General features: G+C 47.1%; 1 protein-coding gene across 1 annotated transcript; it reads left to right on the top strand.

Annotated features, from left to right (window-relative positions):
• The first annotated feature begins 3,799 nt into the window (after nucleotides 1-3,799).
• Nucleotides 3,800-15,543, top strand: VASH1 (vasohibin 1). The gene is made up of 7 exons (XM_084207630.1): nucleotides 3,800-4,175; nucleotides 9,629-9,717; nucleotides 10,811-10,867; nucleotides 11,912-11,986; nucleotides 12,883-13,264; nucleotides 13,674-13,786; nucleotides 14,375-15,543. Exons 1-7 carry the CDS (start codon nucleotides 3,915-3,917, stop codon nucleotides 14,445-14,447), a joined length of 1,050 nt encoding a protein of 349 aa, XP_084063756.1. The 5' UTR covers nucleotides 3,800-3,914; the 3' UTR covers nucleotides 14,448-15,543.
• The last annotated feature ends 193 nt before the right edge of the window (nucleotides 15,544-15,736 follow it).

Below are 15,736 nucleotides of genomic sequence, written 5' to 3'. Positions count from 1 at the left end.
AAGGGGAAGGAAAGGGGAAGGAAAGGGGAAGGAAAGGGGAAGGAAAGGGGAAGGAAAGGGGAAGGAAAGGGGAAGGAAAGGGGAAGGAAAGGGGAAGGAAAGGGGAAGGAAAGGGGAAGGAAAGGGGAAGGAAAGGGGCCTCAAAACTAAGTACTCTGGGAAATAAATTCAGAAATATGCTGATTTGTCACATAAGATTTTTCACAGAGCTCTTTCAGGAATACAGAAAAGGGAACCCAGTCTGAAACAGTTACGGAAGAAGGAAGTTAGTGCCATAGAGAACCCTAGATCACAAAAAGTTAGGCCAAGTTGGATAAAGACAGCACAACCCTTACTCATGCTCTAAGCAACATTCAGAGTTACACAGAATAATTTACTTTGGAAAAAATGCTTAAGATCATTGTGATGTTCCAGTTCACAATAAGAAAATGTAACTACACAGTGGTCTAAAATTGCCATTAGGAAGAAATCTCTGCTAAGTGTTTTAATTGGTCTTATGCAAGATCACAAAGACACTGTATTTGAAGACCAAAAAAAAAAAAAAAACAAAACCCAAAATCAAAATGACACCATAAGAACAAGTTATTGTCAGAAGTAAAAATTAATTCAATATTAATAAAAATCTAGAAGACATTATAGAACAAAGGGAACACTATCATTCACCATCCATATAGTCCATGTTCCCAGAAACTAATTTCAGATCCTCTCTAATAGAGACAAAATTCCCACCTCACAGAAGCACAGATGAAAGAATTTATTTCTCCAATGGTCTGTATACCACTTGCATACTTCTATTAAATATTTTATATCTTAAAAAATAACTTATATAGTCCAATAATTTCTGACTTTATTTCAATCCTTTATCAAGGTTTTTTATTTTTTCACTAACAGCAAAACTTAACTCTGTCTTAACAAAGTTTCACCCATTTAAACTATTCTCAGATGTGATACACACAGAGCATTTGCACAGTCTTCCTCTATAGAGCACAGGTAAATGAACAATTTATGTTGTTAATAAACAGAAATTGTATGCCTTCTGGTCCCTCATCATCCTAGCCAGTGTGCTGCCAGAAATGAAAGGCAGTGTTTAATGCATATTATATACCCTACACTGCAGGGAGCAGCACCCCATGGCACGGAAGCACAAGCTGTGCAGAAGGGGAAGTGAAGTCTCTGTCCTCTGCTGTCACCTCAGTTGTGTCCAGTTCCCAGTGCAGGGACTGGCTCATTAGGCATGGTTCTGCTCTATCCTTTTTCAGCTAGGCAAAGCTTAGTGCCATGGTACTACCTTAAAATACAGATCTCCTGCTACAGACCAATTATTTGAGCAATGGTCAGAATGGAGGGATGCTGCCTAATAATTATCCAATTCAAACTGAAACAAAAATCCCTTGATAAGCTTATTTTGAGGTCTGCTGATACTTATCAGCTACATATCCTCCAGCTGAGATTTGAGAATCTGTTTGAAGACCTGAAACATACAAGAATTGTATTTCACTTCTACTAAGACTATTTTTACTTTTAAGAAAGAATAGTTGTTAATGTGCCAAAAATGCCAACTAATCTTTACAAAATCTCTGCTTGCAAGTCAGGGTTATTAGCATTTCCCTCTAACAGGCAGAAAAGCTGAGGTACAGAAGGCAATATGAACTACCAGCCCTGAATTAGTGCTGGAGCTCAGAATCAAAGTAAGCATCCTTGCCTCTATGGAGAGCTGTGCCTAATTTCAGCCAGGGGAGGCAATACAGCTCTAAAAGAAGCACTTAAACTCCTTGCTCCCTGTCCATTCCACAGTGCTGCTACTGGAAATACACCTGCCCCTGAAGGAAAATGCAGATGATGTCCCCCAATAGGCCTGTGCCATTGCATGACAGGCACACTCCCAATCCCGTGTCTCTAGAGGGACTGAGAACCACTGGGCCAGGAGGGATAGAGGACATGGGAGGTTATGAACTGTTCTTACAAAATGTGTCCATTCAGAGGCTGTAGAGTAATTCCTGTCATAGGCTTTGCTGCCTCTTTAGATATAAGGGGTCAATTTCAACCAACCCTCGGCTGCTCACAAGTAAAAGGCAAAGGCAATAAAAACAATAAAAACTTTACAGAGGTGATAAATCTGCAGTGTTTAAGGTCCCCATTCAAAAGAAATCCTTAGTCAGTGACTTATACATTTAAGTATTACAGAAGTTAATGTAGGTTCTATGAAGTGATGCTGGTGATTTGTTTGGAAGGCAGAAGCAGAGATACACATTTAGCCTCATTTTCCTAAAAAAAAAAAAAAACCAAAAAAAAACCTTTTGGCATTTTGGGCAATATTGAGTTCCACAAAAAACTGTGTTCAACTATTGTGCCTTCAGAAATTATCTCATGTGAGCAACAGCCTACAGAGCACCACAGAAGAAGTGGAATTTCTCTCTGAAATCCTCTACCCAGCTCTGTAAATGCTATAGCCTGTTCTCAGGGCACATCAAATTCCATGGCAACCGGCATGTATTTCCCCACACTGATGCTGAACCACAGCCTTTTGTTTGGAGCGCTAAATGCAAGTATTTTGAGATGTCCTTCAGAGGGTTCCTCAGCAGCTGACCCTGTAATTTCTATACATTTCTTGTATTTGGTGTTTAAATTACCGAATGCTTTTATGTTAGGGCTTTCAACGTGGATTAATACCACAGGGTGGGGAGAAAACACAGCCAGCATTAGAGACATAGCCTGGCTCACAACCATTGCAGCAGGTACACACTGGAGAATAGGCTCACAAATCTCCTGCAGCATGTGGAGAACCTCTCATGAGAGTTCACGCTTCTCAGCACTACAAGAGAGCTGAAAGGAAACCAGATGATGAAGCAGAGCAAAACACTCGGTCTTCCACTTGTGGTGCATCTCCAGAACTTAGGTACGGCGTATTTTACCTCTTCCCAAGCAGAAGAGCTCTGGTGGGCCCCTCCCTTGAAGGGTACTGGCTATATATAGATAAGTGGCGTGGTTCCACAAGAGCCCATCCTTCACCATTGCTTTGTGCTACAGGAGCATCCAAATACGCTCTCCACCTCCAGTGCTTCCTACCTGGAAAGCTCATCCCAGCTCTTCCGTTCCTCAAAGCTATGTCAACACAGATACCTACCCCTGGCTCCCAGCAGTGTTTTATCGCCTGCGGGGCCGCCCCTGAGCCCGGCCCGGCCCGGCCCCACCCGTCCCTCACGCCCCCGCAGCCCGAGCGCGGACCCCCGGTGGGCAGCGCAGGACAGCCGCTGCCCCTCACGGCGACCCTTCAGCAGCCGCTCCACAGCCCCGCCCCAGCCCCCGGGCCCGCTCCCGCCCTCCGCCCCGCCCCCTTATCGCCCGGCCGCAGCCGCCTCCCTTATCGCCCCTATCTGCCTTATCGCCCGAGGGCAGCGACACCGCTCGCTGCTCGCCCGGCCGCGCCCCGCCAGCGGCAGCCCGGCACCGGCAAGGCGGTGGGCGCACGCTGAGACCCGGCCCAGGGCGGAGCAGGGCGGAGGGGAGCGGCGCCCGGCCCGGCCCGGCCCCGCCCCGCCCCGCCCCGCGCGGGGCTTTGTTCCCCCGCATGCAGCCCCCGCCCGGGAGGCGGCTGTGCCCGCCCGCCCCGCGGAGCGCCCGGGAGGCGGCGCGGCGGGGGCACCCCGGCGGCAGGCCCGCCCCGCGCGGTGCCCGCCGTCACTGCCGCGGGCGCTCGGGCCGCCGGCGCCTCCCCCGCCGCGGCGGCGGCCTGATGCGGCACCCGGCACCGCCCCGCCCGGCTTTTTCTCCCCTTCTCTCGGCGAGCCTTGCGCTCTGATATCTCCAGGGGCGAGGCGGGGGCGGTGACGCCCCGTGCCCGGACCGCCGGCCATGCGGGGCGCGGCCCCCGGCGGCCCGGCGGTGGGCTGTAGGCGCTGAGTGCGGGTGCGGCGATGCCGATGCCGGGGGGCGACGGGGCCGCGGCGGCCAGGCAGCCTCCGTCCGGCGAGGCGGCGGCACCGCGGGACGAGGAGCAGCAGGAGGAGGAGGGCGAGGAGGATCTTCGCGACGGCGGCGTCCCCTTCTTCGTCAACCGCGGCGGGCTGCCCGTGGATGAGCCCACCTGGGAGCGGATGTGGCGGCATGTGGGCAGGATCCACCCCGAGGGGGACAGAGTGGCGCAGAGGATCCGGGGCGCCGCCGACCTGCCCAAGGTGAGACGCTCCGCACCCCACCCCGGAGCTGGTGCGGCGCGGGGTCCCAGCGGAAGCGCCCGGAGCGGACCGTTCCCCCCAGGGCAGACGAAGGGAAGGGGGAAACGGCGGCATCCCGCTGGGAGGAGGCGCCCGCCTGTCCTCTTAGGAGGCCGGTCTCCCCGGCTCGGGAGCGATCCCTGGGAAAAACGGGCCCTGGGACTGCTTTTGCTGGAAGCAAAGCCACACTTTAACTTGGAGTGCGAGAGGGTATCTGCGGGGCTCTGCCCTGCCTAGTGCGCCAGCAGCACCCTCTTCTGCGGCCTTGCTGGGAAACGGACTTCAGGTAGCTAATGTGTGAGCAGCCTGGAGAGCGAAAGGGGGGAATGGGCAGTGGCTAAAGAGAAAGATTGGATGAATGATGAAAAGATGAGGAGAGTTAAATTTAGAGGAGCACAAATACTTGAGGTAGGGGATTGAGACAGACGGAGGTGAGACTTTGCACCTGAAGAAATTTGATTTGGGTACAGTCTCCCACACCAAAAGGCATTCTGAAACAGAACTGTGTCTGTCAGAAAAGACTTTTGATACCAAGTGTTTTAAGAGGAGTTAGCAAACGCTTGCAGAGCTTATTGCTGGTGAAGGGTCAGGTGTGATTGCTAAGCACATTCCTGGCCTTGCTGCAGAGAACTCTATGAAAAGAGGAACCACTGGCCATTTCACTGAGCCTTGTACCATATTGAAACATTTCAGTGTGAACTCTTGTGATTGTTGCTATCTGTATTGCATCTCAGCTGGAGAAAAATCTCTCTTTTATTGGCATACTGTGAACAAAGGACGCTGCAAACATTTGGTGTGTCACTCCACTGGCGGGTTGTAAGAGTATTCCCATCACTCTAACAGGGAAAATTCAGATAGAAAAAGATGATGCTTCTTCATCTCAGGCTTTTTTAGCAAGGACTTACCTCCTTGGGAAGGTAATTTGAAGTATGGAAGAACATGCTATTATATACTACAATCCATACTGCTTTCCATGAGGAATTCTGGAGAAGCATGTGATGCAACATCCTTTGTGCAGTAGAGTCAGAGGCATCAATGGCAGCAGCTGGAACAAATCCTGAGTCCTGATTACAGTCCCTATTCTAACTCCATTAGACTTTTCCTTCCTTTTCAGATTTCCTTCCTTTCCTGTGACTTTGTCCTGAGCCTAGGTGAAGGCTGAAAACATGTTTCAGATCAGTCAGAACACACTCTACCTAATTTCCTAACCAAAAGGATTGATTTGGTCAGAAAAGGTGAGGGAAATGGAAGAAAGAAGCTGACAAACAAAACTCCAGTGAATGATGGGTGGGGAAATACAGTGTTCAGACCCTTGTTTTGGTCTTATGTGAAGTTCCACTGTTCTCACTTTAGAGTCTTCATCCAAGAGGGTTACAGTAAAGGGGCACCAGTGGTCTGAGGTCTTGTGGTAAGAGGCAAAATTGAGCTGTTTTGTTTTGAGGGTTGTTGGGTTTTGGGTTGTTGAGGGGTTTTTTGCATCTGCTAGCACCCCTGGGAAATAGATCTGTAAGCTGTGTTCAGCACTCTGCCATCTGAGATGCCATTCCCAAGCTCACTCGCCATATAGCTGTGAGGATACTGGAATTCAGGAAACCACAAGGATGGATGAGCTCTGTTTCCTTAGCTCCTTCTTCCCTGTAGGGATGTATTTCTTTTCTTTGAGGGGTGCTTATCACTACTTGTCTCTGTGCCATCAAGTTTCTTTGAAAGGCTGGTGCAACAGATGAGAATCAGGGCAGTAAGTGTACTTTGCAAGGCTAGCTCCTTTTAAAAGCCAGGTTCTCTCCATGTGCTGGAGGGTAAATAGTCCTTTTTAGGTGTTGGGAATGGGACAGTGACTCACCTACTGTGGGAACTCGGTGCACTTCTCCTGAGGGCCAGAGCTACCGAGAGAACCCTTGGGGAGCTCGGGAGCCTTGGAATGTTGCAAAAAGTACCTGGTGGCTCAACTTTGACCCTGCAAGAGATGTTCCACCTATATGTGGGGATATAAGAATCACTGGTGTGTAAAAGATATAGAAATAGAACATTTATAAGCTAAAGCACAGTTTTTAAGATTTGGTACAGGGGGGTTGGAAAAAAACAAGATGGAGGGAGTTAGGGCCTGCCACATGGTTCTTCCTCCTTCTTCTTGTCTTCCATTTTCCAGGTGACGTAGGTATTTTTGATAGGTTTATAGTAAAAGTACACTTAGTAATAAAAATTATAAGTATTGGAGATGAAAGATAAATATAGTTTACGTAGACTTTGTTATAAAAGATACGACCGCCCCGTGGGCAGTCTGAGTGCCTTTGGCTGCCTTGCTGGTCAGACCCCGGCTGGGCAGAAAGAAAATTTTTGTAGATAAGAAATAATAAACAACCTTGAAGACCGAACCTGAGAGTCCAGCCTTGTCTTTTGGAGCCCGAGAAGCGAGCCCATCTCACCCTTGTCTGGGCAGAGACAAATAACAGCCCGAGCCCGGACAACCTACTCCAAAATTTTGGCCATGGATCATTGCCAGCATTGGGTGTTGGGGGAAATAGCTCTCAAAAAAGCTGTCAATAAACTAAAACACTATAAAATGATGACTGGAGGAGGCTGTGATTAGACACATGTTTACAGATCATCCTCAGGTGCTGTGTCTCTCACTGGAGTCTGTGAGCTCAGAGAGCTTCTCTAGTCTCTATTTTCTTCTAGTAGACTTGGGGTGAGTGCCATTCTCCTGTAGGTTGTGTTCTTTCCAGCAACAGGGTGGGGTATTGTCTTGCTTCAAGCTGCTGGAACCATCAAATGGGTCCAAGCTGGAAGTACAAAGCGATGTGTGCTTGACTCATAAAGAAATCATGGATTTTAAATGAGATGGTTATGAGGGCAAAGACAGGAAGAGTTGCATCTAATGGATTCAGAACAAGAGTGCCAGAAAAAATAATTTTTTTTCAGTCAGGCTCTCAATCAAGGCTGATACTTCTCCTGTGTTATTTGCAGAAGGAAGAGTTGGAGGGAGGAGCTTGGATACACACGATAAAAGTACCATAAAAGAAACTGTTGCTAAACTAGGCTGGCCAGAAAAGCACCTCTGTGATACCGAAAAGGGTGGAGCTTTGCCTGTGCCTAGCTCCTATCTGCCTTTCCTCACATACAGCATGGCCCACTTGTATATGAAAATCTTGGTTGTTCTTAAGATCCCCTTTCTAAAAGCAGAGTCAGAATCCCATGCATATAGACAGCCTGCCACGGTGTATGAATCTAGGAGTGGGGTGATGCAGCTACTCTACACAAGTGATGAGGGATCAAGGGTGTGTTCATTTGGCTTGCTAAGCCTGGCAGAAGTTATATACTTTGGGAAATCTGGGCTCTCTTCAGCTTTCATAATAGCTAGAATGAAGTCAAAATAGATCTGATTGCCTATCTTTTCTGTTATAAATAAATTCTTCTCTGCTTTCTGAAGGACTGTGAAAGCTAACTAATATTTATAGCTCTTTGGAGATATGCCCTGGATGATGCTGGGGAAGAAAAAAGTATAAGGATCTCTTGTCCTGTCAGTGTGGAATTGAGGGATGGAGACCTTATTCTTCTAATTCTGCTTCTATTGTCCTATTAAAATGCTATAGACCTGATGCAAAAAGAAACTGTAGCCCAGTCTGGGCTGCAGGCCCAGATCTGAGAGAGAGCACAGTGTACTTTCATCAGTTTAATTACTTGAGGTGCAGGAGGTTCTTCCACATTAACTAGTCCCCTGCTGAACTGATTGCCATTATGCTGTCTCAGTGTTGCACAGTCCTTTGAGGAAAAGGAGACTGGGGGTCTGTACTAGTAAAGGGAGGAGGAACTACCCACAATCATTAGTCTCTGCTGTCAACATGCACTTAATCTGTCTGTCTCCTCTGAAAAGCATTAAAGTCTCCATGCTGAAGAAAAAAAACCAAAATTAAATAGTCAGCCTGCCCTGATTGTTACCTCTTTCGTTGTTTCTGCCTGGAAATTATTTCCTATGACTCAGTGTGTCAGCTCACAGCATCCAAACTGACTCAGCTCATGCACTACCAGAGATGGCTCCATTCCTGTGCCACTCTCTGGAGCCTTCCCTGCTCCTGCTGCAGCTGAACAAACCCAGTTTCACATCTGCTCCCACCGTGCCTGTGCTGCCCCCTGCGAGTGAGGCAGCCGGTGCCTCTGTGCAATGCGAGAGGCAGCACCTCAAGGTTAAGCGGTCTCTGTGCACGGCCCTTGTACCATGGGGGAGCACAAGCAGAGTGCAACCATGTGGCCAGCCAGGAAAGGGAACTGAACTGGCTGAAAACTACCCGTGCTTGCTGGCTCAGCTTTCAGCTGGTCCGGGTGCCTGACCTGGTTCACCAGTCACTTGTACTAACACAGGAGAGAAGAAGGAAGTATGTGGAAACGAGTGGGCACAGAAATACACGTGAAGGGTGCACTAAGCAGTACCACTGGCTATGAAACCATGTCCGGCAGAGGCAGTTGTGCACAGCAGAGTGAAAGGCTCAAAGGAAGAACTGGCTCTGACTCACTCTTTCATAGCTGTGGATAGGCCAGCTCTGGGGGAAGTCTGAGGAGGAACTGAAATGTTAAAAGCCAAACAGCTAAGAAAAGATGCAGTCTCATATTAGCAAGGCAAGAGCTATCTTTCAGGGAGAAAATATTGGGCTGTTTCTCCAAGCCTATCAGTCATTCCAAACTTGTGTGTTCTTTTTATTTGTCCTGTAGGTAGGTCCCTTCTCTTTACCTAGACACATTTTCTCAGCTGCTGACAAGACTATGTTTATTCCCTGCAGAACAAATGGTGAGGAAAATCTGACTGGACCCATAAGGCTGAGGCCTCAGAATGGGACAGCAGTCTGAAAGGTGAACATCCAGAAGTCATTCTCTGACCATGTAATTCAAAACAGCAGACACTGCAGGGCAGGGAGTCATGCTGTCAAGCCTTTCTCCTAGTCAGGGCCAACTCATCTGAAATGCCAGGAAGCAGTGAAGGACCTTTCTACCTTTGCTTGCAGGACTGTTCCACCCTCTGGTGATATTGGGAAACTCATTGTCCATTTTTGCCTCTTTCTTTTATTTTTGTTTTGTGCCTTTCGGTTTCAATACTCAAATACATGCTCCCTCTGATGATTGCTTTCCTGTCTTGTATCTTGCCTTGTCAGTTAATTCTATCTATTTTGTCCAATGTAACGTTGCATAAATGCAGGACCTTTCCACATCGTTTCTCTTGCAGCTCTGTGGTGATGCCTCATTCTGAATCCCTTCCCAGTTTCCACTGTGGAAATAGAGGAATGTTTCTGGTGTGGTCACTTTGGGCAGCGAAAAAGGTCTGGTTTCAGAGGAACATGCTCCCTATAGCTATGTACCACTGAGTTCAGTGAGAAGCTGGAGAGGTTTGGAAGAAGTGATTTATGTTCTGCTCCTCATTTCAGATTCCCATACCAAGTGTGCCTGTGTTCCAGCCGTCCACCCCCATCCCTGAGCGCCTGGAAGCTGTACAGCGCTACATCAGGGAGCTTCAGTATCCTTTGCTGTTACCTTACTCACTGGGGTGATAACCCAGGGAGAAAGAGCAAGAAGACTTTTTTCCCTGTGACAAACAGAAAAGCTCCTCCAGTTGTAGCTGGAGGAGAAGTGAAACTTGTTCCCTGAAAACAGGAAGCTGGACTTGGGGTAATGTTTTGTTTTGCTGCTCCATTTCTTTTCTTTTTTTGCCCAAGTTACCTTCTGGTTCTGTTCGCTGCATGTAACAAATGAGCATGTTGTCAAAGGCTTTCCCCACTACCCACTCTTCTAGGTCAGTGGCTTTACAGTGGTATTTCATTAAAAACACACATATCTGAGATCCTGACAGCCAAGTGTCAGATGTACTACAAACTGCATCACCTCATTGTTAAGGTGTGGCTGAGTTGTGGTGATGGGCAAACCTTCTCAGGTCATCCTACTCAATCCCTCTTCTCTGTCTAAACAACACTCAGCCACCCTGGTTTTGTGCATCTGTGGTATGCTGCCCCTTTATATGCAGAGCTGCCTGTGTGGCTGTGTTCTGGGAATGAGATTTCTCCATTCCTCTTATGCTGGAGAGCAGGTATATGCCATGCAAACACAATCTAATCTCACTGATGAGATACAGATCTATCTCTGGCTTCAGCCTTAATTCAAGGTAAGAAGGTTGACCTTTTGGCATCTTTCACCCATCCAGGGTGGTTGTGCTCTGGATTGGATCCCAGTCAATCTTAGAATAAGGTACCATGAATTGCTCCATGTATTATGTGCAGATTGGAGCAGGAAGAGATTTATCAAACTGTTCTGCCCTGATAACTGGAAAGCTGAGCAGAGCATGTGCTGTCAGCATAAACCTTTGGGAATTGGAGTGGAAACCTGTGTGTGGGTATGAGGAAGAGAAGAATTGACAAGGAAATACAGTGGAAATAAGGAGGATGTGTAAGTGGGAGAAATGTAGGAAAGGGAGGTAGGGATTTTCTTGTGTTGCTGCTACATTTGTGGGATCATGACTTTGCTGTGAGAATAGTAAATAACATGAACATCTTTCAGACAAGTTTTCTTCAAACTCTGCTTTCCAAGCTGCCAAGCCCTTAACTTCTTGCTTCCAGGTACAATCACACTGGGACACAATTCTTTGAGATTAAGAAGAGCAGACCTCTGACTGGGTAAGTGCTGGCAGCCTCTACAGCATTTAATCCTTTCTTTGTTGTTGGAGCCCTGCTATACACACTGTGTTTTCTCCATCCCCTGCCTGAGGTCTAGTGGCACTTAGGGCTTTCATTACTGCAGCTGCATCCTGCTTAGGGTAACTTTATTGTCTATTCCCTGGGGCATAGCTGTGTCTGGTCTTTCTCAAGAAAGAGAGTAGGGATTTTTTGTCATGAATCAGTAAATCCAGTAGACCAAAGATAATGTATTGCAAAAATGTGCATATTCTGCCTGTTTCTAATTGGAATGTAACTATATGAACTTCTGAGGGATTCTGAAATTAGGTCCTGCCCTACAAAAGCTTTGTTAAAGCTAAGTATCTTTACAGGCCTGATTTCATAGCTCCTGTGAGTGCTTTTGCAGAATCTAGGCTCACTAAGCTTTTGGTGACTCATACTTTGAACGAGAAAGGGTATTCTCCTTGTTGCAGATTTTGGGAACTGCTGTGCCCCAGTAGTTCCTGGCAATAAGCACCTGATGTTCATTGACTCTCTTGAAGAGCAAATGGAGAATCTCCCAAGACTGACTTCTTACTATTGGTCTAGTCCATAGATTTATGTGGGTCTAAATGTCTTGTTTTGTAATCAGTCCAATGTCTCCTCCATGGTACTCACTGAATAGAGACTAGGGTTAATGCCAGCGAAGAAAGCCTTATTGTCCTTGAGCCTTGTGTGGCAAAGCTAGCTCTAGGTCCTTTGAGGGTTTTACTTGTGGACACATTGGTGCTCCAGTCTCCCTGAGAACCCAGGTTGGCCAGTAAACAGTTTTGTTGCAACTCACTGAAGTGAATTCCTTGGAAGCAACAACAGCATGTGGCAGAGACCTGGTTTGGATTTAATATCTTCTTAAAGAAGATACTTTGTTCTGTTTCCTCTCCTCTGTGGGACCCCCTCTCTCATGGAAACCTACCTTACAAATATAGTACAAAAGGGCTGAACTGGCCACAGTGCATAGCACAAGCCCTCTAATTGTCCTCATCTTTCCCTTGTCCCACTCTGCAGGCTGATGGACCTGGCCAAAGAAATGACCAAAGAGGCCCTGCCAATAAAATGCCTGGAAGCTGTGATCCTGGGAATGTATCCTTTCCTCTTGGAGTTGTGCATGTCTGCCCATCCTTGTGTTTTTGCCTCTGCTCTCTTGCTTGTGATACTTTGAGGGTGGTGATAATATTGTCACCAAGCCCCACATTCCTCTTTTTTTCTTCCCCAGTTCTCCCACAAAAGCCCACCAATGAAATCCAAATCCAAGCAATTCTCTTAAGTATCAGAACAACTTTGGAGTTTCTCCTCCTTCACCAGGAAGGGTGGTGCTGCTCTGGTCAGCCATATAAGATTGTAAAAGACAAAAGAGCATCTAAATAGGAGCAAAAACACTAGCTACAGTTAGGTCAAGAAATCCTTTGTGGATAGCATCATTCCCTTACTGCCTGTATGTGTTCTGCATTAAGATAACTTATGGATCCTCCCCAACTTCTAATTATGGTGTATGTCACTTACTAGCTTAGGCAATACCTTTATTCGTTCTAGATGTGTGTTATCTTTAAGTACACATCTTTCCTAGCTATCTTCCAGATTTAGTTTGTGGCACTTGGGCTGTAGGTTCTTCATGCACCTGGAGGGGCAGAGATGGTGAGTGAATGGTTCAAAAGTTGAGGTTGGTGAGTTTTTATCCTGAAGGTGTATGCAACAGTAGCTAGTGAAACCGATTAAAACAAACTGAGGAATAATGCTGCAGTGTTAACAGTTTGGGAGCTATGGAATACAGTACACTTAAGGTGCTAGCATTGCAACTTCTGCATCACAGAACTGCATCAAAATTAACTTCTCTTTGTTGACTGTCTCCTTGAAGAGGCCAAATCTGTTTTCCCCATGGGGAATCTGTTAAGCAGGCTGGGAGGGTCTGAAGCAGGCAGGACGTGTCTTGTCAGGAAACTGTTACCACCAGTTATTTTCTGAATAATGGCTGCTGTCAGTTACCTCACCAACAACATGACCACACTGGACCGTTTCCCCATCAGCTTCAAAACCCACTTCTCAGGGAACTACTTCCGACACATCGTGCTGGGGGTGAACTTTGGTGGCCGCTATGGGGCACTGGGCATCAGCCGCCGTGAGGAACTGATGTACAAAGCACCTGTCTTCCGCACACTGAGCGAACTCATCTTTGACTTCGAGGAGGCGTATCGCCGCTGCTGGCACACTCTGAAAAAGGTGAAGCTGGGCCACTGCGTGTCCCATGACCCACACAGTGTGGAGCAGATTGAGTGGAAGCGCTCCATCCTGGATCTAGACAAGCTAACACGGGAAGACTTTCGCAAAGAGCTTGAGAGACATGCCCGTGATATGAGGCTGAAGGTAAGCAGCAAGGATGGAGTAACTCACTGCTACATCCACTGCCTTGCCTGGCTGCTGGTGTACTGGGGGAATGAAGTGACAGGAAACTTTCTACTTCTAGATGTCTGGAGTGGAAAGTGAATTGGAGGCTGGGGCCTCTTTCTTACTGAATACCACCCACTTTATGCAGGCTGGTCCCCTAATGGATGCTTGTGCAGTCCTGCAGTTGTGATTAGGTTGAACTGTATACAGTTCTTGGAGCCATAGCTGTCACTGTAACTTGTTTTTTCTGGCTTTTGCATTTTTGATGCATTTGCCTTGCCTTTTTGTCTTTTTTTTTAATAATAAATCATTGTTAGTTTTTGTGGGTTTTGTTATTACTCACATTGGCTTTCTGCTCATGCACCTCTTAATTTTATTTTTCTGGCAGATTGGGAAAGGAACTGGACCACCATCTCCCACCAAGGACAGAAAGAAAGATGTCTCCTCCCCACAAAGAGGTCAGGCCAGCCCCCATCGGCGAAACAGCCGTGGGGACCGACGGTGAGTGGGGCTGCTGGGCAGGAGACCTATCTAGAACATCTGTTTTACTCATACTCCACCTTGCTGTTTGGTTTTGGATCCTTTTGATGTCCTACTGGGTTTCTTTAGAACAGTGGGTATTTCACTGACCTGCAGTAGCATTCTTCCCTAGTCAGTACCATTGTGAGTTTATCATTGATTAGGGATTTGAGGGGACAGTTGGGTTTTTTCGCTTGCTTGTTGTGGCAGGGAGGAGGGGGCAGCTAAAACAGACAGTGATGTTGGTAGCTGACTTTTAACATTACACATGGGTCTGAGCTCTGGTGTCTCACAGACCTGTGCCTCAAAGAGATTCCAAAAATTATTCTGCTGTCAGCAAGATTGTTTTCCTGATAATAACCTGTGATTCCAGAATGGTCCTCCTACTTCCTAACTTGCATTCTGTTGAGATCATTGGGGGAATTACTGGAGGCTGCAGAGTAGTCCTGTCCTCAGTAGTGCAGGATCAGTCTAAAGCTCTGTGTACCTTTTCCTGTGCTGCCATCTCTATGTGCAGCATCACCTGACTGAAAACAGTTTCTGAAGAGCTGTTACCTTCTTTGCTCACAGGCCATCTGGTGAGAAGAAGCCTGCCGATTCCAAAGCCATGCCAGACCTCAACGGGTACCAGATCCGGGTATGAAGAGAGCTGTGCCTTGTGTGCCTGGCTCTATGGACTTCTTGCTGGCCACAGTTGGGACCTGGATCCACCTGCTGTGATTCTGACAAATGGGACAGGGGAGTGGGAGCAAAAGAGAGTGCTGATTTTCCCAGGTGCTTACTAGTGGGCCAGTCCCAGAGCTGGATCCCATGGGTCCCAGAGGATTCGCCTGCCTGTTTCTGGGAGAGGTGACCATCTTAATTCATTTAAGTATTTTAAAAAAAAAGAGAAAAAAAAGAAAAATATGTACATTAGTGGGAGTTCGCTTCAGGAAGAATATTAAGTGAGTGGGGTCAGTGGACTTGCTATCTTTGCCTTGACAGCAAGTAGATGGAGCATCTTGTCAACAGTACTTCTTCCTTGTGTGCACAGAAGTTTTCAACCCCTGCAAGGCCTGCAGGGCTGAGGGAGAAGTGATGCTGGAATGGGATGGCCCTGAATCTTGTACAAAAACTCCTGGTTTTGTCATTATGAACACTTTGTTTATCATTGCTCTTGTGAGAGTAGGTCTGAATTTCCTCAGCCTGATTTATTGACCATACAACATCTTCTCATCCAGAAAAAAACACATCTTGTATGCTTAGTCCTGCTATTTCAAAGTATTTCATTGTCTCTGAGTGGGTAGACAGTGGAATGCTGGTGAATTGTTGCTGTAGGTCCTTTGGTGGTTGAGTAGTCAGGATATGCCTATACCACTGCAACATGAAAACAGGCATAGAGATCTCAATTGTTCCAGCAATGGGGCAGATGGGGCAGGTGGGGGCTGGTGGAAAACCTGAACTTCACATCATCTGTTCATCAGCCTTCTCTCTGTTAACTTCTAGTGGCTGCTACTCAGAAAGCTTGTGGCAGGCACTTCAGTCACTGAGGTACGAGTTTTAAGAGTAAAAAGTTAAAGAAGGATGTAATAATGTGAACAGGTTTTACAAGTATTTTTTCCTTTCCACAAGGCTCTTGCTCCTTCCTCTGTGTTGTGTTAGTGCCAGAGTTACATACACCTGTTTGTGAGAATCTCTGCTCAAGGAAATTGCAGCTGCCTTCCTGACAGCTCACCCTGGAGCCTCCTGAAAGCACTTCCCCACCCCAGTGACAGAGCTGTGCTTGTGTTCTGGCTCTTTGGATAGCTGCAGTATGTAACAGTGCCACTTACACTAACCTTTCCCAAAGGGCTGGGCTGGGCCTTTCTGCCACTTGTGGCCTTTACTTCCTGTGCTTCTTTTGGGGGAGTGATGTATTACTGATTCAGCAGTGTAATGCTTGTCAGAAATCTG

Source organism: Fringilla coelebs (assembly GCF_963513975.1).
Source record: "Fringilla coelebs genome assembly, chromosome: 6".
Lineage (NCBI taxonomy): Eukaryota > Metazoa > Chordata > Aves > Passeriformes > Fringillidae > Fringilla > Fringilla coelebs.
Note: the sequence above shows the minus strand (reverse complement) of the source record. Positions and strands in the feature narration are given on the sequence as shown.